At 47.1% G+C, this 22,351-nt stretch overlaps 2 protein-coding genes across 4 annotated transcripts in view; one reads left to right on the top strand and one right to left on the bottom strand.

The window, feature by feature from the left end:
* HADH (hydroxyacyl-CoA dehydrogenase) overlaps nt 1–2,820 on the top strand; it is a 47,519-nt gene extending 44,699 nt beyond the window's left edge. Inside the window, exons 7-9 of one of the 2 annotated variants that reach the window (XM_082837899.1) lie at nt 872–988; nt 1,971–2,122; nt 2,392–2,820. In XM_082837899.1, the coding sequence (XP_082694025.1) occupies nt 872–988; nt 1,971–2,089 (236 nt within the window). In that variant the 3' untranslated portion in view covers nt 2,090–2,122; nt 2,392–2,820. Of the gene's footprint in view, nt 1–871; nt 989–1,970 lie in introns of both variants that reach the window. The other variant, XM_082837898.1, reaches the window with a different exon arrangement.
* A 10,715-nt stretch (nt 2,821–13,535) lies between these two features.
* Nucleotides 13,536–22,351, bottom strand: part of LEF1 (lymphoid enhancer binding factor 1) — a gene marked incomplete at both ends in the record, with an annotated part of 116,080 nt that continues 107,264 nt past the window's right edge. For both annotated transcript variants that reach the window (XM_082838487.1, XM_082838489.1), the window contains one exon: nt 13,536–13,615. In XM_082838487.1, the coding sequence (XP_082694613.1) occupies nt 13,536–13,615 (80 nt within the window). The remainder of the gene's footprint in view (nt 13,616–22,351) is intronic.

Below are 22,351 nucleotides of genomic sequence, written 5' to 3'. Positions count from 1 at the left end.
TTGGCATTACCTTAGTACTTCATATGCTTTTAAAAATAGAGTCTTTATGCATGTTAAGTAGTTCTTGTTCCTCATGTCTAAAAATCTGAAATATTTAGGTTGTGAAATCTCTCAAGTCTTTTATAGCTTTTTAATTTTATTTAGCTTTGGTATAATTGACCATTTCTTTATGCTTTGGAACAAAATTCTAGATAGACACTTGTGACAGGCTAGTCCTGATTTTGGAGAAAGGGACCAGGTTGTTCTCTGTAAAGACCTCTGTGACCCAGGGACATTATGTGAAGGATAAAAACTCCAAGAAAAAAGCACTTGGCCCTTGACTCCTCAGCACACTTGCACACTTACATGGCAGTGCTCAGTCGGGTTTGGGCTTTCCTTTAAACATTATCGTGAATAAAGAGTTTGTGTGCATGTGATTCCAGAGAGATACTCATTACTTATAAAACCAGGAAATCTGGAAAAGAAAAATATACGTATAATACATAGAAAAACAAAAAAAAGCCCATTTATCAATCAAAAACCTGTCCTCGCTTTAAAGGATATTTTGGTAAGTTATTCCAGAGAAGGTGATTCCCAATCCATTAGAAAGTAACTAATGTTTCCAGGCCACTGGGGCCTTCTCTCTCCATGAACAAGGTTGCAGTGCTCTAGAATTCACCTCACAGAGTAACTTCATGGAGTAGCTCTGAAAATCTTGTGACCTATTTGGCATTTACCTCTAAGAAAAATCTTACCTAAGCCAGAGTTCCTGACTCCAGATGTTTTTTGAATGTGCAAATATGTAAAATGCTAGTAATTCAGGGACTCAGCACGTGACCAGGAGGATTCTGGGAAGGATGGTGGTGACTCAGCACTGCCCTCTTCTGCGTAGGTGATGCGTCCAAGGAAGACATTGATACTGCTATGAAGCTGGGCGCTGGGTACCCCATGGGCCCATTCGAGCTTCTCGATTATGTTGGGCTGGATACTACGAAGTTCATCATGGACGGTAAGAATTGGAATTCTCTGTTGTCTGTCTTTAACTGAGTTGAGGTAGTCTCTCTCAACTATGAATTAAAGTATAATGCCTATTTAAACAGATAAGGAGTCTTAGTAGACCTTCCAAAGTCCTGCCCCACCAGCTTAAAGATTAAAGTGAAATGGCAGAAGGAAAAATGTGATTGCCTATTCTCCTCATAAGGCAATTTTTTTTTAAACTTTTCATTTTGAAATAATTATAGATTCACAAGAAGTCTCAAATACAGCACAGACAGGGCCTGTGTACCCCTTTATGTAGTTTCCCCCTGTGGTTCCATCTTATATCATAACCACAGTACAGTATCAAAGCCAGGAAATTGACATTGGTACACAGTCATTCTATCACATATGCTGATATGTGTAACCACTGCATTCAAGATGCACAGCCATTTAAAAAAGTGTATTCATTTTACTGTAGTGGCTCTGAAGACAGGTTTAAAATAGTAACCAAAATTGGGCTACCGAAGTTGAATGTACCTCGTAATACCAAGTTGCACAAAGAATACTTAGGGGAGGAGCAAGGAGGGCTCTGGTTTAAGCATGAACTTTTGAATTTTATGAGGGTACAAAATACCAGGGGCAGCAAATTCAGATTTGCTGAAAAGTCATTTCACTGTGTCACTGAGGGGTCCAGCCACCAGGTGAATGGGTTCTGTTTGTGACCCTGGACCTTTGGCATTAGCGATTCCCAGGAAGGGGTTGGATGAACAGGACGGCTGTTGGTAGAGCTGGGCCTCGAGCGGCGCGGCCTGGTGGCAGCACACCCGCTTTAGGGCTCATGCTCAGCCTTCCTTCTGCCTCTGCCGTTTTGGCCCGAGTGACACCAAGCCTGTGGGGCTCTCCCACATCAGAGTAAGGACGCTTCTCCCCACGCTCTGCCTCCAGACTTGCCCAGGAACGCCGAGACTTAAACCCAGCAATTCATCCGAAGCTCTTTTCCCTCCTCTCAATAGGATGGCATGAAATGGATACAAAGAACCCCTTGTTTCAGTCCAGCCCATCCATGAATAAGCTGGTAGCAGAGAATAAGCTTGGCAAGAAGACTGGAGAAGGATATTACAAATACAAGTGATGCGCAGCTTCTCTGGCTCTGGGAAGAAGCCCCGTAAGCACATACCAACAGCTCCCCAAGTGCCCAGGGGAATGCTCTTTGGTCAGACGTTCCCTCACACAGCACAGTCTGTTCGATGTGCATTTTGATTTAATCTATCTGAACTAATTATTTACAGTAGTTACAGTAATAGCCGATTCCTCCATTGAGAACTAATTCCCTTTTTAAGTCTGTTTATTCATGTCTGTGTATTTTCTAAAAAGCTTTACACCTTAGGTGCCTTGGAGTAAACATTTATTTTGAACCTTGTCGTTTTTGTAAAGAGTGTCCTGAACCTGAACTCATTCACTTGTAACGAGAGCACCCTGTGTCCGTCGTTGCCACACGGGAGAGCCGCGAGCCGTTGCCTCGTCGTGGTGTGTCTGTGGAGGGCTGCGTGAGCAGCACCTGCATCTCGCCTTTACCAGAACATGTGCTGCCTGCAGCCTCAAGCCTTACCCTACTTCGGGCGTGACATCAGGTGTCACGCCTCAATTCAGCTCATCATCGAGATGCTGCTTCTGGATTGGTGGGAATACCTCCATGTGTTTTTGCAGGAAGAGGTTTCATTCACCTCTGAAATCTGAGTGGTTATTGTCTTTTTTTTTTTCATGAGAAATAATTGCTGCAGATTGACTCTAATGAAATGCAGTCTTTTATCTGTGAAAATTTGAATTCAAATAAACATGTAAAATTTAAAATCATAATATGCTTAAATGGTTATAAAAGTAAAGGTTGGTAATTTAGGCAGAAGCTGTGCCATGTTCCTTGGCCTGTAGTCACTTTTTTGAGTGGTAATGGAGGGGGAGGAGTGGCAGGAGAGGGTGTTCATGTACAACCTGCCTGCAGCTGTCACTCCAGATTTCTTACCCACAGAGCAAGAATAAGGGCACAGAAAACACTTTTTAAGGAACATCGGTTTCTTCTTTGCCAACAAAAAGAAACAGTGTAACATAAGCTTCTTTTAATCATTGGCTTGAGAAAGTGTCTTCCAAGATAGAATTTTGAAGCTGGAAAGAAATCAGAAACCCTGAGGTCCAGTGGCCTCATTAACAGAGAGCTGAAGTGATGTGCCCAAGGTCACCAGAAATTTTGTGGCGGAGCCAGGATTAGAACTAGGTTTCAATGATTAAAAAAAAAAATACAAAAAAGCAAATTTGAAAATTTCAAACAGGACTGTCCCCAAAATGGGCATCCTTGTTTGGTATCCTGGGTCACAGTGCCAGTGGTTGAGAGATTTCTGCCCCCCTCCATTTCATGGTGGATAAAGGGGAGCTTATTCATTTTTTTTTACTTGAATCTAACTATAGCATAATGGAAAAATTAATATGTACTTACATTTCTACCACACATAGAACCTGGTTTAGGAAACTTGTAGGTTATTCTTATAAAACATTTCCTAACGATAAAAGGAAGCACCTGTGACACCATCACCATTTCCATTACTTAAGGTTACCCTGTGGTCAGACAGCCCCCTGCTCACTCTCAGGCTGGCTCCTGACCTTTGTTTGACAGGAGCCCCGGGCTTAGGACGGGCCTTTCTTTCTATTCTCTGACTGGAGTGCCCGCAGGATGTGGGCCCTTGTCTTGGAAATGGCAGGGCTCGCTCTTGACCACTGAATTCCAGGAAAGAGAGAACTCAGTGGTGTGGCTGTCAGCCTGCCGGGTGAGGGTGGAGGTCACAGCACCTTTCTCTGGCTGAGGGTTTTCAGCTCACTCAGCCTGCCAGAAAGTCAGAACACCTGGCCTCTGAAGAGTCTTTTATCATTTTCAAAAATCCTGTTCCACATGCCATGTTTGAGTCCGGGAAGGAATTTTGAACATCTTCTTACACACAGGAGCAGAGAGCGGCTTTCTCAGCCCCGTCTCTGCATTCTTGGGTGAGCCCAGCTGCTGCCCGCCGAGGGCTCCGTGGGGAGAAGGGTCTCTGTGGTCAGGTCCTCTGCTTTCAAATCAGGACGGCTGCTGCTGTTTGCCGCGGTATGTCTTGCAAACTGAGCCTCAGCAGGAACCGTAGGGGCTTGGGTTGGCCTCCACTGTGTTTGGCTGCACTTGTTCAGGAGGGAGGGCAAGTCCAGGCGGGGCTGTGGGCCTGGCTTCCCCGATGCTATTCCTCCTCTCTTCCCTGAACTCTCCTCCAGTCAGCGATCCAGGGATGTTTGGTCACATCTTGAACGTAATTACTAGACTTTTTAGATCAAGAGGATACTCTCCCCCCTTCTCTCCTGTACTCCCTTCTTAGTGATATTATTATTCCTATGATAGAAATGAAAATTTGAGATTAAAAAGAAAGCTGTACGATGGATGAAATAGCTTGTTGAAAAAGACTAAGTGAGCCTCTGAGCATAGCCATCACCTGGACTTCAATTGTGTTTAGCCAGATGGCATTCTCTGAAGGATAGTTTTAGCGCTTCTGAAGATGTCTTTGTAAAGTAAAAATTGTGGCCCTTTAATGTCCATAAGCTTCACTGTTAGTAGTTTCTCAGGGGGCAATGGTTGGCTAATTCTCTTTCTTTTTAAAAATTAATTTATGGCTGCGTTGGGTCTTCGTTGCTGCGTGCGGGCTTTCTCTAGTTGTGGCGAGCGGGGGCTATCTTCGTTGCGGTGCGCGGGCTTCTCATTGTGGTGGCTTCTCTTGTTGCGGAGCATGGGCTCTAGGCGCGCGGGCTTCAGTAGTTGTGGCTCACAGGCTTAGTTGCTCCGTGGCATGTGGGATCTAAGTGGACCAGGGCTCGAACCCGTGTCCCCTGCATTAGCTGGCGGATTCTTAACCACTGTGCCACCAGGGAAGTCCTGGCTAACTTCTCTTGGCATCAGTTGTAAGGTCTGTTTCCAGTTTGGGGACTGTTAACTGATGCAGCATGGGGGTAAGGCAGGAACAGATCTTGAAACTACAGTATAAAAATCTGGTGGTACAAAATGATTCCCCACTGGGTTCTGTTCTATGGTAAGTTTTCTGACTCTTTAACATGTCAGCTTTTAAAAGCTCATTTGAGACCCAGCCATTAATTGTTGGAGGAGGTAAAACTAATACGTTAGTCACCGCTTATACAACATGCACAAATTACACTTTCTCTCATAGTTTTCAAGTTATAGTTGTCACACATTTGAAACAAGCTTTTGTCTTGATTTTAATCCCTTTAACATTTCAACCTAAGTAACTAATTGATTAAGTCTTAGCAGAAATACAAGGTGTGGCTGTAATTTTGTGGAACTAATTTTCCTGTAAACAGGCATTGATGGTACATAAACAGTAATCAAAAAATGCTTTGAACAATGGAAGCATTGCTGCGTTTTCAACCCAATTTGATTGTGTAAATTCTGTTTTTAAGATCACTCGATTTCATAATCACAGTTTTTATTTCTATGGCAGAACAAATTTTAACTCCTGAAAGACAGAAAAATCCCATCATTGATACTAATTCTATTCAGCGTTTTATTTAAAACGACCAAATGTAGCTGTTCCAGAATTAATCGGTATAAGTGATTAATACCATGGGCTTTGGAATTAAACAGACTTGGGTTCTAGTGCTCAGCTGCACTCTCTTTACCTATGTAGCCTCACCTCGAGGGGGCGGGGCGGGCAGTTGTCTTCTGGAGAAATCTAGCAGAATGGGCACAGTGATGGGGCCTACCCGACAGGGTTTCTGAGGACCAAATGAGATGATGGGCGTCCGGTGTTGAGCTCATTGCCTGGCTCAATAGGCTGATCGTGACTGCCTCCCTCCTCTGTGCCCATTGGAAGGAAGCCACGGTTCCTCAGAACCTGCAGGCTTAAGAGCCTTTTACACTTGCGGGAGGGAGCTGAGTGACAGGGAGTCTTAGAGGTGAAGCTGCGGGGACAACTGGGTGAAAAGATAAGTGCGGGCGCTCCATACTCCACCCCGCAGCTGCTCCACAAGGGCCTCCCAAGCCTCGGGAGGGCCGCTGTCAGGGCTGATCCGGAGGGAGAAGCACGCAAGAACCAGCGAGCGGGCGAGGCGGCCGTCACCCAGGTGAGTTCCGTTTTATGTGTGAGCAGTAGACTGTGGAAGATTCAGGACCCCAGAAGGAAAGCAAGTGCATCGGAGAGAGGGCCCCAAGACTCACCGAACACATGCAGAAGTCGGGGAAGGGGGCGGTGTAGGAACAGAAGCAGCGGCGAACTTCGTGCTCTCCTAGTGTTTGTCAAGGCAGAGCCAGGAGACAGGCCTTCAGGCGCAAGGGCTGTGGCCGCTGCTGGCCTGCAGGCCTCGAGTCCGCCAGAAACATGTAGCCTGTTCTCAGGCGGCCGAGCACATGTTATAAGGGAAAACTTAGACTAAGAACTCCCCGTAAACGGTCACTTTACCACGTTTGGAAATCCTGGGTTTAGAAAACAGGAAACTGAGAAACCACCCAAACAGGCCTGGGGAGGAAGGCGCGTTTCCGTGAAGTTTTCTGGTTGAAGCGTCTGAAGGACCGAACCCTGAAAGCCTCACTCTGGAGCCGCGTGGAGGTTTTGCCACCTACCCCTGGGGAGGGGGATTTCCAGAGCTCTAACACCTCAGTGTTACAGCTGCAGGGCAGCCCCCCCCCACCCATGGATTCGTGGCGGAGTGGGAGCACCCTGGTTGGGCCCGGGGCCGTGATTGGCCCTCTGAGTCCAGAGGAGAGGCTGTCCGCCCTGAGGCCCGCAGGTGACACCTGCTTAACTGGCATCAGGTGATGCGTGAGGGAGGGAATTGGTACCGAGCTGCCTTCCCCTCCCCCCCAACCCTGCACAGCTGGCAGAGCTTAAGCGAAGGCACACACCTCCTCGGCTGGGAACCAGCCGCGTGCGCGTGTTGGTGTTTAGAGAGTCCGCTGCCCTTTCAGCACTGGGTTTCTTGGGGGATTCTGCCGGTAGCTGGCTCCATGCTCTTAGGTCAGAGGCCCGTGTGAGGTCACGAATACTCAAGTCTTGATTTTCTCTGTTGTCCTCCCTTGCCAGTTAAGGCTCGCACGTGTTAGGGGCTGACTCGTGCTAGCGTCGTTTTGTTAAAGTCACGCTAGTCTGCAGTGCCAGGGGCTCTGGGGACAACACATCTCTGTTGCGCTTCTTGCTGTTTGCAGTCCCTGCCCCATCCCTGTGCGTCACAGCCTCCTCGCAACTCTGTGCTCCAGGGCCTCTCATCACCACTTGAAATTCCCCATCCCTGCTGCTCTGGGAGAAAGGACTGGAGGGGAGAATAGACACAGTGCTCCTAACATTTCAGAATAAAAGTTGTGGTGGCCACAATATTGAGTGTTGCATTCAGGTTGAAAGCGCATGAAAATGGGCCAGTTTTTTTTTTTTTCTTTCTATCAAATTTTTTTTAATTAAGGTATATTTGATTTACAGTGTCGTGGTAATTTCTGCTGTACAGCAAATGATTCAGTTATACATATTTATGCATTCCTTTTTCACATTCTTTTCCATGATGGTTTATCATAGGATACTGAATATAGTTCTCTGGGCTATACAGTAGGACCTTGTTGTTTATGCCTTCGATATATAATAGCTCACATCTGCTAATCCCAACCTCCCACTCCATCCCTCCCCCAACCCCCTTCCCCTTGGTAACCACCAGTCTGTTCTCTATGTCCGTGTTTCTGTTTCATAGGCAGGTTCATTTGTGTCATGTTTTAGATTTCATGTGTGATATCATATGGTATTTGTCTTTCTCTGTCTGACTTCACTTAGTATGATAATCTCTAGGTCCATCCATGTTGCTGTGAATGGCATTATTTCATTCTTCTTTATGGCTGAGTAATATTCCATTGTATGTATGTACCACATCTTCTTTTTATCCATTCATCTGTTGATGGACATTTAGGTTGCTTCCATGTCTTGACTATTGTGAATAGTGCAGCTGTGAACATAGCGGGGGTGTGTATATCTTTTTGAATTATACTTTTGTCTGGATATGTGCCCAGGAGTGGGATGGCTGGGTCATATGGTCTATTTTTAGGTTTTTTTTTTTTTTTTTTTTTAGTTTTAGTTTTTTAAGTGGCTGTACCAATTTACATTCCCACCGACAGTGCAGGAGGGTTCCCTTTTCTCCACAGCCTCTCCAGCATTTGTTCTTTGTAGAGTTTTTTTTTAATTTAATTGTTTTATACAGCAGGTTCTTATTATCTATTTTATACACATCAGTGTATGCTTGTCAATCCCAATCTCCCAGTTCATCCCACCACCACCACCCACCCCCGCCGCTTTCCCCCCTTGGTGTCCATAGGTTTGTTCTCTACATCTGTGTCTCTATTTCTGCCTTGCAAGCCAGTTCATCTCTACCATTTTTCTAGGTTCCACATATATGCATTAATATATGATATTTGTTTTTCTCTTTCTGACTTACTTCACTCTGTATGACACAGCTAGGTCCATCCACGTCTCTGCAATGTTAGTTGTAGAGTTTTTGATGATAACCATTCTGACTGGTGTGAGGTGATACCTCACTGTAGTTTTGATTTGCATTTCTCTAATAATTAGTGATGTTGAGCATCTTTTCATGTGCCTCTTGGCCATCTGTATGTCTTCTTTAGAGAAATGTCTATTTAGGTCTTCTGAAAATGGGCCAGTTGTTGTAAGGGGCGCCTGGATGGGTTGGAGTTCTGAGACCAGGCACTGAGGAAAGAAGAGACCCAGCTAGTTGGATCCTAGGAATCAGAGCAGACACAGCCTGTGCCAGATGCTGGAATGCGGGGAACAGATGAAGTGGTTCAGCAGGCACCCCTGGGCTTTTTAAGTCCCCAGCAAGCACTGCACAGGCCTTGCTTTGTACGCTGCATGGTGGCTAGAGCCGGGCATGGAGGGCGAGCTAGATTTTGAAACTGTGGGTTGCCTTTCTCCAGCTGAGTAACGTTGATAGGACCTGTAAAAACAACAGGCCAGTTTGTGGGGCTCCATTTTACTTTGGTTGTCTTGCACCTTCTTCCTGGTGGGAGAAAATATTACTACAGTGTAGAACGTAATTTAGTGATTCTACTGAGTTCAAATTCTGAGACAATTAAGTTACGAACAGAGAAGAGAATGACTAATCTGTTCTCACTGCGACTACAAAGAGAAACAACAGTTGTGTGATTGAGTCTGTTTGTAGGCAGTGTTCTCATTCCATCCGGCAAGTAATACATTTTCAAACTTCTCCATGTATTTAATGGAGATCAAAATTTAACTGAGCCGGTAACATGTCAAGCTATTAGAGATGAGATAAAGAAAAATATTTAATAAACACATCGGTGTAAATGACCCGATACAATCCAGACTCTGCACCCTTAGTGTAACCATTTCCTCACTCTTTGGTCCAAAACAGAGTGGTTAGGCCTGGTTACCAACTGCTTCCACGGGCAGAAGAAAAATACTCATATGTTCTATGGCTACAGGCATTACAAAAACAAGGTATTATTTTTTTACATTGGGGAAGAAAGAAACTGTTTAATAACAAATTCTAAAACAATTCAAAGGGAACTTCATTTGCTAGTTATTTTGTATGTGTGGGGTGTCTCTCATTTTCCACTCACCGTATGTTCGCGGAGGTCAGTGAGATCTTCTTCAGCCCGCGAGGGGGTGTGCGCAGAGGGATGAAGCACACAGCTCCTGGCAGCGGGCGCGGCAGACACTGTCCGGCTCCGTGCGACTCCAAACCTGGGCTTTCCCCACCGTGTACCTCCTTCCGTTATAAGCAACTGATTTTTAAAGTTTAAATTACTATTCGGGGAGAAGGATGCCTGTATATTATAACAAATGCAGGTGGTGAACAAGCTTACAAACAGCAGAAACATTTTCCTAGTGGACAGTTATTTCGGCAGAGCCCATGGGCAGGTGCTCACTCAGTAAATAGGTATTGAATGAGTGCATTGACCAATTCTGTTTAACGCCGCCTTACTGGCCTGCAGCACTGCCGACGGTAAACAAGGGGAGCACTTTTCTTCAGCTAGGCAAGTTCTAATTTAGGTTGATTCATGCTCGTGACGTTTATGTTAACTGGCTGTCTCGGTATACCCGATACATTCTCCAGTCTCCCTCAAAACCACTCCTAGCTGCAGAGTAAGACAATGTAGGTTTTCCGCATTAGAGAGCTGGAGAAGTTTTGGAGGTTTGCAGCTGCCAAGATGGTATCCACTAAGTAATAGCCAACAAAACCAGTCATCTTATTTTTTCCCGTAATACATACATAGGCATTTAGAATCCCATTCTTCTATTCATATTAAGATGCTTAACTTCAGACTATTGTGTCTGTTAAAAAGCAGTTCAGATTTTGTGCGCGTATACACGTACGTATCCCTGGAGGTCAGGCTTCACAGGGCAGCTCTTAAAATTTCTGCATATGAAAGATAACATCCTGTGGCAGATGTAGCAACCTGTACAACTAGTACGTCGTGCGGAATTTAAGTTTCTCCTTTCTGTCGGGACCATGCGTCGCTCCCTCGTGACTTTGCTCCTTTAAAAAGAAAGCCACGCAGACATCTTGTTCTTGCTTGCGGGCCCCTGACCAGAAGTTTCCGTATTGTTTCAACCTTCTAGAGGAAAAGACATAGTTTCCTAACGTATAGAGGAAAAAATGGTTGTATTTAGGACAGCCATAGTTGTGAAGGTGTTCCAAGGCTCCTTCCAGCCGAACAGGTAGTTGCCAGCAACCAAACACACTAAAGCCACAAGGAAAGCGCCGCTTGCTTGGTAACGACCGGCGCATCCGCTGTCGCCTCCGAGAGAGGCTGGCCGTCCTCCTCTAGCAACACGCCCCAGCCTCGAGCTCACCGCGGGGAAGGAAGCCGAAGCCGAATCGCTGCAAGAGCAAACAGAAGCAGTGGCCGGAGGGGAGTCCCTCTGCCCCGTCGCCCCAGGAGACTGTGTCCCTTGGTCTGTGTGTGCCTCTCAGGGGACTCTTGGACTCTCCTTTCACCAAAACTGCTGCCTGCAGAAAGCAGGATTTGGGAAGAATGGGCCAGGAGTGAGCACCGTGCCACGACATCCAGGTTATCTAGGAAGAGTTATTCTGGAGGAAATATGAATAGAAAACTAGGAGGGACCAAGTTGTGGCCCGGAGGATTCAAACAACCCATTTCTTTCAATGTTGTTTACCCATTTTTTGCGTCATAAAAATGTAGAGGAGGAGGAACCCAGGGAGAGGAGACTTGAGTAGGCTTTGGCTGAGGTGCAAGTCTCACAGCTATCCTTGCTCTGTTCACTTGACGGACAGACTTTTATCACTAATCAGTTTCTTTCTGAGACTCAGAAGAACCAATGTGTTGCTATGACCTGTTTTTCCCCCCAAAAGTAACACCCTAGATTTTTCCTACACTTCCTTGGATCTTATAGTTAACTTCTGGAGAGAGCACGGTGGCAGCTTTAAACAGTTATAACTTCTTGGTTCATGTATGTTAAGAAAACAGAGAGAGAGAGTTTCAAATGAATAGGAAACCTTTAACAAGTAGGTCCCCTGAATGTAATAGACATTTTTCCCTGCTTCAAGTTTAGGACTAAATGAAGAGGAATTGGAGAGGTTCCAGAGGATACTAATGAAAATGATTAAAGGACCACTGATGAAAGGTTCAAGGAATTGGGATTACTTAGCCTGGAGAAGAGAAATTTGAGGGGTGATTTAATGGCAATCTTCAAGTACAGTATGTGGAGGGTTATTACAAGTATGGTAGCCAGCTGTTCTCCAGCTGTAGTGAAGGTTGAAAAAAGGAAACAACTAGAATTTCAGCAAGACATTGAAATGAGATCAGTGGTGTCGGTGGTTTGCAGACTAGCTCAATGGACTGTGGAAGCTTTGTGGAAGGCCATGAAATGCTGATGTTTTAAACTTAAAATATGGAGGTTCTACTAAAACCGATACCAACCTATATACAGTATAACAAACGCTTAAGGGAGAATTACGGAGTTCAAACTCAAAATTGGGAAAATGTCGACTTTGGGAGATGAATGGGAGTTAAAGCACGGGGATACCTTGATTCGGGGAGCCCAGTTTTGAGAACCCATGGGCTCTGACCACGGGCTGCACCAGCACAACCTGCAGTGGTGCCGGCTGGAGCCTGTGAGGATGTCTGGGTTCTCAGGAAGGGAGAGAATCATTCCCATCTGAATCCTGTTGCCCTGATTTCCACCTACCCGTGGGAGAGGAGGAGGTGGGGTTCCAGGCTGCAGGAGGACCCCTACGGACTGCATGGCCTGGAGACGGGGGGAGGGTGTGGGCCTGTCCCCGAGGCAGCCTCACGGGCAGCGCCCCCATCATGCGGACACACCAGCTCTGGCCTGGCCTATGGATTTAGGTCACCATTACACAACTGCAGGTTATCAGGAACTTCACTCTTTAAAAAAAAAAAAAAAGACTTGTTTTTAAATGTTTTATTACAAAGCTTTTTTAAAAAAATGCTCAGCACGTTAACTCAAACTGGAATGACAAACGTTAGATGACAGTTTGGGGCAAAGGCTGTGCCTTGCTATTTAAAAAAAAATGGGTACATCAATGCTCATTTTAACAACTGGCTTAAAATTCCACTAATTGGCTAATAAAAACAGATACAAATACAGAACATTTAAAGTAATAACAATTCAAGTGCTGGGCTTTTTACAACAAGGGGGTGAGAAGGAAAGAAATGAAAATTCACTGCAAACTGGTCTGCTGAAAGTATCTGTTAAGGTTTACCATTTAAAAAAAAAGAGAAGAGATCATAAGAAAAATAAAATGAAAGAGGACTGCCAACTGCTACCCACAGAGTGGACTGGCTGATACAGTTTACTTAGCGCTATCAGACACCTTACAAAGACAGGCTACTATTATTACAGGTAATTCACCGAGAAGCCCCTTAGCGGACAAGATATCCCTCAAAAGAAGAGGGCTTCTTTTCATTTCGTTTTTATTTCAAACTCTTCCAGATCTTTCGATTTTACTTAAAAAGCCATCGCTAGCAAAATATACAAGAAGATTAAAACTAAAAAGTGTAAATTAAAAAAATTCAAGTTTAAAAAAAAAAGAAGCAAACAAGATTGATCCTTTTGCACTGTTAAATAAAAGCTTGAGGAAAAGAGAACCAAACATGAAGCCAGAAACAAAGAGGGAACTCTTCCACAAGTTCCCTCCGGGATGCTGACGGCTGTGCTGCGGCCGCTCCCAGGGCTCGGGGCAGGCAAAAGCAGCCAAGTTACTGTCCTTGCCAGGAGGTTACAGGTATGGAGGCGGGATGCTCTGGGAAGTGCACGGCGGAGACGGGGGAAGAAAGCTGCTCAGCTGACCCAGGGCCTGCTAGCATGCTCATGTGCTTTTTTTCTTTTGAAAAACCTTGTATGCTTTTTATTGTGGAACATGGCTCTCGCAGTAGATGAAAGGGGGTTTGGCAGTGATTGTCTTTATGGATCAGCGTCTCTAGCAGTGACCTCAGGGTGAAGTTGGTGTCATTTCTCCTTTGGGGTCGACTGGGCAAGCCGTGGAGACAGTCTGGGTGTTCAACAAGCTTCCATCTCCAGGAGAGGTCCCGGGGTCGCTGCCTTGGCTTTGCACGTGGGGAATGAGCTTCGTTTTCCACCTCAAGAAGGAACAAATAAAGTACTGTGAATGTGAATGTGCCACAGACCTTTACAGATTTTAACCTCTGTTTCATACAGCACATGTCTTAAGATCTCTGCATTTAATTAATCCACGTTGTTGATCTGGTGATGGCTAAAAGAGGTTGCCCTATGGTAGCCCTGAATCCTCAGACTATGTTAGAGAATAAGTGTACTTTACTGAAATGTTTACCCTGGTTCCATGTATGTGTACATAAATGTACAGGGTTACGATGTTTTCTGTTGGAAAAACATCAGGAGGGAATGGCCAAACATGAATCGTAATGGCAGGCAATGGCCAAATCAGGGAAGACTTGTCATTCTAAAGTGTTTGGTCTTTTTAGTCCACTGTGGGGAGCCAGTGTAGGATTTTACATGAGACTAAACCACACGCAAGTTAGTCAGTGCCCCTCACACTCCTACAACAAGCCCCCTTGTGACCAGGATGGTCTGTGTCCGCTCATATTCAGTCTTGAGGTGCATACGCTTCTCCAATCTTCGACTTTTCAATTCTCAAGAGTTTTTTCCTTCCTAACAACCAGGATCTCTAACGTTAGCCTTGGAATGTACACTCAACAAGTATTTAAAGATACTGCTGATAAGAGCATTCAGAAAGGAGAATCCCTACATCCCAAAAGCTTTAATAATCTGAGTTTTAAAAAGTGATTAAAAATAAAATATAACATTGCAACAAGATGAGACAAAGACAGAAGGAAAGTGAAAGCATCTCCAAGGTCAACTCCTTTCTGGAGAGCATCCGCCTCCCCTGCTTCACACCAGCTGCAGGGAAGCACCTACTCTACCTGGGTCTTTGGCACCTCAGACGCATCTCAGCTCTTTGTGTTTGCAGTGTCCTTGTTATTAGCAGACATTTCCTTTAAAAAAAAATTAATTCTAAAAAGTGGAGTGCATTCCCTTTATGCTTCTTATTTGAGTGGAAAGACATCTTAGAGGAGAAATAAAAGGAAGTTTTGAGATAGTTTAATAATGAAAACTCAACTCAACTCTGGGTAGCAAGTTACAGTCTACACCGCGCTGTTCAGAGAAGATGGATCTGTAGCCCGGGAGCCGTGAGGACGGGCTCTGCCAATGCCTCTAAGGGGCTCAGAGAGTGCGGGGCGCAGAGTGAGCCCTGCCATTAGGGCTCTTACCAGCCACGTGTTAGCATCGTCAGAATCACGGCAACCACCACCGCTGCTGTCCCTCAAAATGACTTACCAGAGCTGAGAAGAAACTGTTTACCCGGGTGGCTAGTGAACAAACAAAACAAGCAAAAGCAAACTGGGAGGAAATCAGCCACAGAATGTTGCCTTCAACAGAATGAGGTCTTCAATGACAGTTTCAATTCCTATTCTCCTGCTTCCCCCATTTAACAGGAAAACCACACTACAGCTTTGTGGTTTTTAAACTTGACGCAGAGTAGAGATGCTTCACACAGGAAGATGGAAGAGCTGCGAAGGGCCCTGCCTTTCCAAGGAGACAGAAGCAGAGCCCGGGCGGCGGTGAAGGCAGCGCCCGCAGACTCCTATCCACACCGTGCTCAGGCTCACCGACTCTCAAAGGACCGGTCCCGGTTGCTCTTGCTGGTGAGGAATGGCGAGCAGCCCCGGGCTGCTGGAGACCAGTGCTGTGGTTCAGGACAGACTGGAGACCAGTGCTGTGGTTCAGGACAGACTGGCCTCAGCCGCCAGGAGCGCCTGTCTGCTCACGGAGACAAACTGTCCCTCTGCTGGGACCCGTGCCCACCCCAGCCTCAGGCTGACTCCGAAGTCAGACGGTCAGCGGCCTGCGTGGCGCTGTGGCGGCCTCCACTCTCCTGCACTGACCACTCATCGAGTCGCCCTCTCTCCTCACGGCACCCAGAGTGCCTCCTCCTCCCGCTTCTTGAGAGCATAACAACGTAATTACTAACCCGATCCTGGCTGGCCAGAGTGGCCATTTATCCCAAGGATGATACGCGCTTCCCTGGGAAGAATTTCGACATCTCCTAATGAAGCCAGTGCTTTCTACAGTCTCACGTTTCCCCACTGTTGTTTCATTATCTTAGTATCCTCTTATAAATCCTCCTGAAAAGCTGGTTTCGGAGGTGCTCTGTACAGCTGCCAACCAAAAAGTGACTCTTCCCCACCTGGGATGCTCTCCTTATAGTGTAGCTAGTATTTAAATAGGTGCGCAAGGAAACTGCCTATCAAATAAGCCGCCTTATTTGAACCTGGTTGCTCCTTTAAAATATCGGGTCACCAGGGCAGACCAGTCTTACCCCCAGATGGGAGAAATGGGGGTAAAAGGCCTTGCAGTGTTGCTTTACAGACATAAAACAGGTCAAATCAAGATTCTTTTCAAGAAACCACAGGCATGAGGCTCGGGAGACTGGCGACTTCCCACATCTAAGTCTTCACGGGGGGCTGCAGCTGAAGCTGGGCTGGCCAGGCGAGCCCAGCGCAGCCCAGCCCGGCGGTGGAGTCGGTGTAATCAAAGCCGCAATTACCGCGCCCGCTTCAAAGGGAGCTCGGAGCTCCGTCTGACCCGTCAGGCTTGGGCTCCCTCCACCAGCACTCACCACGCATGGGCCATTTGCTGAGTGGGTGTGAAGGAAGCACAGGAAAACACCCTCCCCCCACCGTCCCTCTGAAGCTCCTCTTCTGGACCAGACTCCAATCTGGACAAAATATCCCACTAACCAAATGGAAGCAGGAACCCAAACAGGCGGAGTCGCTTATGAAGAGCCCAAGCCCATCCCAAGATTTCAAGAGGGACCTGCGTCTGGAAGACGACCAGCACTGACCGAGGCATTAGGGCCTTCTAGGCCTTGGCTCAAAAGATGTGATGAGAGGGAGGGGGGAAATTCCTTCTTCTTACGTGCAAACGTAAGCCTCCACTGGGAGCCAAGCGTGGGGTCAGCCCATATCCTTGAGGTCCTGTGGCCCAGCCCCCTTCCCAGGCTGTCCCCACAGCAGGAGGGGCTGCGGAAACAAGCCCATTAGAGGCCGAGGTGGGGGCGGGAGGAGGGGCGACGCGTGACCAGGACCCACCGGCTCAGCTGGAGCCGTGCCTGTAAGCTCACTTCCCCGTCCAGAAATGGTGAGTAACCCGAAAGGAAGCTGGTTGGAGTAAAAGCTCCTCCCTCCCCCTCCCCCTCCCACATGTTACTAGCAAGGAGTGGGAAACTTTCAAGTGTTTTTAGTTATGATGTGAAATTTGAGGGGAGAGTATCAGAGATCAGTCTGTGAGAGATGAAGAGAGGCGGGGGCTTTGCAAAGATCGCCCTCCTCACAGCAGCACACTCCGCCTCACGCCTACTGCCTAAGTTCTTCTGCCCCACCTCGGGGCAACCGGACGCAAGCCTGCCATTTCAGGGCGTGAACTCCCGCGCTGCACAAAGCCGCCTGTGGACGCAGAGAGCAGACTTCCAGAGCAGGAAGCGAGCGCGACAGAGCTGTCTGGCCCTGCTGTCCTAGAGGGAACTGAGGCATCTGGTTGTCAGCGGCTGGTGTGAGGGGCCCCTAGAGATTCCCCAGGCCTCCTGGTTCCCCATGGGTCACAGGAGCTGGTGAGGAGGAAGGAAGAAGAACAACGTGCGCCGAGCGCTGCTGTGCCAGGCGCTGGGACACGACGTCATGCGATCACGACAGCTCCGCTGACTTCAGCGCGTTTACACACAAGGATCCCGCTGCGGGAGGGGCGAAAGGCCTTGCCTAAGGTCACCCAACCTACAGGTGGCAGGATTAGCTTTTGAGCCCTAAACCTACGTTCCCTCCAGCACACCTCGGGGCTAAATTTTCACTCATTTGCTTCTCCTTGCCTACCTGCCTGACGTGCCCATCACTAGTCAGCGTCACTGCGGAGGTGGAGGTGGTCTCCATCTGGACCACTGCCCACCCCAAGAGGCTATGCTCTGTTTGAAAGCAGGGTGAGAGAACAAAGGGCCTAAGAAAGTAACTTTGAAAATTAAATCTCTAAGATTGAAAGTATAACCTACAAAGGCCACCTTCAGGTCTTTGAAAGTAAGTACTACCCAGTATTTGAGAAAAAGAAGAGATGATAACGCGTGGTTAGGAAGGTTAGTGCTGACTCTGCAGCTGAGCTAGTCCTGAAGTCCCAGCATCGAGCCAGTCAGTCCCCCAGTCGCCAGCCACAGCTCTGACACCAGATGATTCCCAGAACGTGGAGGAGGGAGGGAGGGGTCAGCGAGACAAGGGGTCACTGGCCCCGGGCTTGGATCCAGGTTATACAGACCGAGGCAGGGTCACTGAATCTATGCGATTCCTTTCCGTGCGGTATTCAAAGCGTTAACTGTGACCAGTGAAAGCAGACTTCTTCGGCAATGCCAAGATGACGCTGAGGCAGGCCTGGAACTATTGATAAATTGCTCGAGGGGGAAATTCTGGTTTCCATCTGCAGCTGATGGTTTCTCTTCCTGATCAGCCCTTGGTGTCTCCCTGTGAGGACGTACACCACCATCGGTTGGCTGGGCCTCCCAGTGTAGGTCTCACCCACTAGACCTTCACCTCCGCTGGGAATGCTACCGAAACATTCTCGAGGAAAATTTTTAATAAGAGACCCTCAGAACCCATTTTAATTCTGTATATTAAAGTGCTTCAGGAGGACAGTAACTATGGAGACTATCTACCCACCTCCAAATTCTTTATCCAGTTCACCTTTCTCTCTACAAGTTCTCCTGCACTAAAAATGCTAACTTCACCTTCTAAAAATGAGGCACACACTTCTGTGTGTTTTTCCTTTCCGCCGTCATGTAGTACGAGTCTACGTGTCTAAGTATATGGGGCCTAGGGAGGTGACAATGTGTTGTGGGTTCTGAGCATGAGCTCTGAAGACAGAGCTATCCTGAGCAAGTTACTTGAACGTGCTACACCGGTTTCCTCGTCTGTGAAATGGAAATAGTTAAGTCGCTCTACCTCATAACGTGTGTTGAGGGGATGAAAGGAGATAATACACATGACAGGCTTGGTAAGTACCTGGCATCTGAAAGGGCACAATGAATGTTGGTTACTGCAGTGGGTGGCGACTTGAGTTAGAGAGAGACAGAGCCAGGTGTGAACCTGTTCCTGCTGCACACCAGCCACGTACGTGGCCCTGGACAAGTTACTGACGTTTTCTCATCCCTCAAACAGGGCACAGATCCCTCCCCGTACGGGGCTGCCTCGAGGACGGGAATGGAGAGGCTTCTATTAGAGCACCCAGGACAGGATACGTGGTCCAGAAACGTTATTTCCATTTCTGTTGTTCCAATCTCACACAGCATGTTCAGGGGATAAAAGCAAGATTTATACTACTTACAGAACTTCCGGTGGAAAATTACGACCAATAGAGAATTCTGGAAAATCTCTCATGAAATATTAGAAAATACCTTATCAAATAGAATGTCTGCAGAAACACACCGATAGCTGGGAAAAGTAATCCCAAGAGGGCAGCAAAAAATTTGTCATTATATTTACAGAGACTGTATCTAAAATTTTAGAAAACTTCGGGTTAGATTTGACTTAGGACTTAAGCAGAAAAGCGGGCACTACTGTTTGAGGTGCTTTCATTTTTTTTTCTCCTCGTTCTGTCAAATAGAATAGAGTGACTTTGCTAAGGCTCACAGACAGTTCTAGGCAGGATCACCCCACTCCTCTGGATCTGCTGACTGGCAGCTTCAGACCCAAAGGACACAGCTGAGGAAAAGGAAGTGAAAAGGCCTCAGGGTCTCACTGTAGTTATCAAGAAATTCAAGCAAAAAAAAAAAAAAAAAAAAGCATATTTACCCTTCCTAATAAGAGCACCCTCCATGCGCCAACTCAGGCCCCATTTACTTTTAATGTATATATTATTCAAATAAGCTTTGTTTTCTGGTTCCCAAATCTACAAAATGGATCAGAAGGAAAACTACTTTAGGGGAGGGGTACACAGTCCTAGACAGAACAAGAAGACACAATAAATAGAGAAGAGCAGATATTAAAAAAAAAACATTATTTGGGGTCATCTAGAAGGGTCAAATGGCATCAATTCCTTGTTACCATTTACCATATGGTACATTACACTGTAGAATAATGGCATGAGGTATTAAGAAATACTTAATTGTCATGTACTCTGGTGAAGAAAGAGGTGCACTCACAAAAGTGAAAATTAAAAATGACATGTTTTGATACTTAAAGAGGTAAACCTAGAGTTCTCTGGGAAACTCCGTTATCCAGAAGGATGAGTTCCCTCAAGTATCTGGATGGCTCAGTGAGAAAACATTCTATCAAACTCCATTTGTCCAAAATAATTTTTTTATTCTATGAAGTCTTAGAATAATAGCATGGATCTTACTTTCATAGGGCTTTCATGAACAATACTAAATATTACGTATCTCGAGAGGGTTGGAATAATGAGCTTCATTCTTCTCTCCATCTACCATTATTTTTTCATGGCACGTGATCACTCTTGCTAGCCCAGGGTCCGGTTTCCTGTTTGTTTCCCAAGGCAACTTAAACACAATTCTAGCTCTTCTGACCATTAAAGAAAGAGGGGGAGAGACTTGATGGGAAGGGCACTGTAGCACAACAGAGATTTTAAAAGCTTTCACCGTATGTATGATCCTCTACCAGTTCCTTCACGGATGCACAGTTGCCTAGATAAAATCACCCTGTCTGCTGATCTAACAGGCCCAGCCACCAGCTTATTAGTGAGCTGTGGTGGACGTCTGCTGGGTTGCAGCCTGCCTCCCTCTGGATTATCCCAATGCCAACACAGCCCCGGTGGGAGCGGTGAGCCCCCGACAGCTGTCTTGTACTGTGTGGCCATCTGCTATGGCCACAGTTGATGGCAGATGGGGGTAGAAGTTTGACCCAAGCTGGGCTAGCCAGAGTCCCTTCTCTGGAATTTGACTTTGTATTGGTTTATTGATTTATTTATATGATTTATTGATCTTAGTTCCCCGACCAGGGATCAAAAGCCTGTGTCCCCTGCAGTGGAAGCGCAGCGTCCTAACCACTGGACTGCCAGGGAAGTCCCCCTTCTCTGGAATTTGAAAGAGTTTCTCTTTTGGAGACTGGTACTGTAAGAATATGTGAGCTCGAGGGGTTCTGGACACGTGGATCAAAGAACTGAGGAGGCCAATCTGCAGAAGGGGAGGATGTGATTTGGGGGAGGGGCAGATATAACAGACAGCAGAAGCGTCTGGACAGTTTTCCAAGCCCACCCTCTAGTGCTCTCCTCGGCCTCCGCACGATGCTCCTGCACCCTTAAATAGAGGCGCTCAGCCTCGCCGGAGCTGTTTCTGCTCCTTGTGATGAAAAGGCTCGCGTCACATGAGCGCACGTAAGGCACTCTGGAGAATGATTAGAACGTGAAAACCTGCGGTCCACGCACGGCTTGGTCTAGCCACACGGTGCCGTGAGGCAGCCATCTCCGTTTCAGACCGCGTGCCCAAGGCTGCCCTTGCTATCAGTGTCTGCATTTTCCTGCTGAACGGTCTTACTAGGGAGTCCCTAGTAAGAACACTGCAGTCCAGTGTCATTGCTGTGTGAATTCTCTGCAAGTTTTCCGCTAACTCACGACACGTCTCGCAGGGGTTTGCAGCCAGACGTTAGAGGAGGGGAACACGGGTAGGCTACCACCCCAGGCAGGGACAGACCTCCGTGTCCTAGGCACAGCACACCTGCGATCCTGACAAGACAAAGGACGCGCCTGCGGTCGTTTCCATCAGGATCCAGACGCTTGGCCAACTGGCGGCCGAGGTCCTGCACTGGCTGGGCCACCACTCAGAGGACGCTCAGGAGGAGCTTGGGGACAGCACTGAGCAGGGTGCAGGCGGCCGTGCTGGTCTCCCACCTCCGGATGTGAGGCTCCCTCCCCAAGAGCTCCTGACTCTGCCGTATCCTGTGTGGTTAGTGGCAATTCTAGGCTAAGTGCCTGACACACTTAGTGCCTCATCGTGTGACAAAAAGATGAAGGATGGAAAACAGGGCATAGTTTTTTCACTTCCTCATTATCAAAGCCTTAATTTTTACTCTGAGACTTTGGACAAGCCTTACCGTTTCTCTAGCTGCTTCCAACTTTACTACTTTGTAAGCACTTGGCTTTGCTTTCTAAGTAGACATGCCAACCTAGGAACAAATGCCCAGAGGCTCACTGATACTTACTTAATGGGGGTGACGACATACGTACTTAGGGAACAGAGTTCAGAGCAAAGACTAGGCAAAAGCATCAAGTTCCCCAGGGTGAGCTTCAAAAACTATACGAAATAAATGTTTTTCTCAAGGAGACCGCTGAAAGTATTTAGACCTCTCCCTGACTCTTAAGAGGACAGGGCTAAGTCCCGAGCTTCAGACAACGCTCCTAGAAGACCTTCAGGGTCACAGTCCTCTCGCTAGTCCTGCACATGACTCCAGTCTATAATGGAAAGCTAGAGACAATTTTTTTTTTTTTTTTTTGCGGTACGGGGGCCTCTCACTGTTGTGGCCTCTCCCGTTGCGGAGCACAGGCTCCGGACGCGCAGGCTCAGCGGCCGTGGCTCACGGGCCCAGCCGCTCCGCGGCATGTGGGATCTTCCCGGACCGGGGCACGAACCCGTGTCCCCTGCATCGGCAGGCGGACTCTCAACCGCTGTGCCACCAGGGAAGCCCTAGAGACAATTTTTTTAAAGATGTAAATCCAAGCACTGCACAATTAACTATTGCATTCTATACTGTACTAGAAATTACTTCTCCCACACACCTCTTGGCGCCAGGGAA

The sequence above is a fragment of the Leucopleurus acutus genome, assembly GCF_964270905.1.
Source record: "Leucopleurus acutus genome assembly, chromosome: 4".
Classification (NCBI taxonomy): Eukaryota; Metazoa; Chordata; class Mammalia; order Artiodactyla; family Delphinidae; genus Leucopleurus; species Leucopleurus acutus.
The sequence above is the reverse complement of the archived record's forward strand: the minus strand, read 5'-3'. Positions and strand labels throughout refer to the sequence as shown.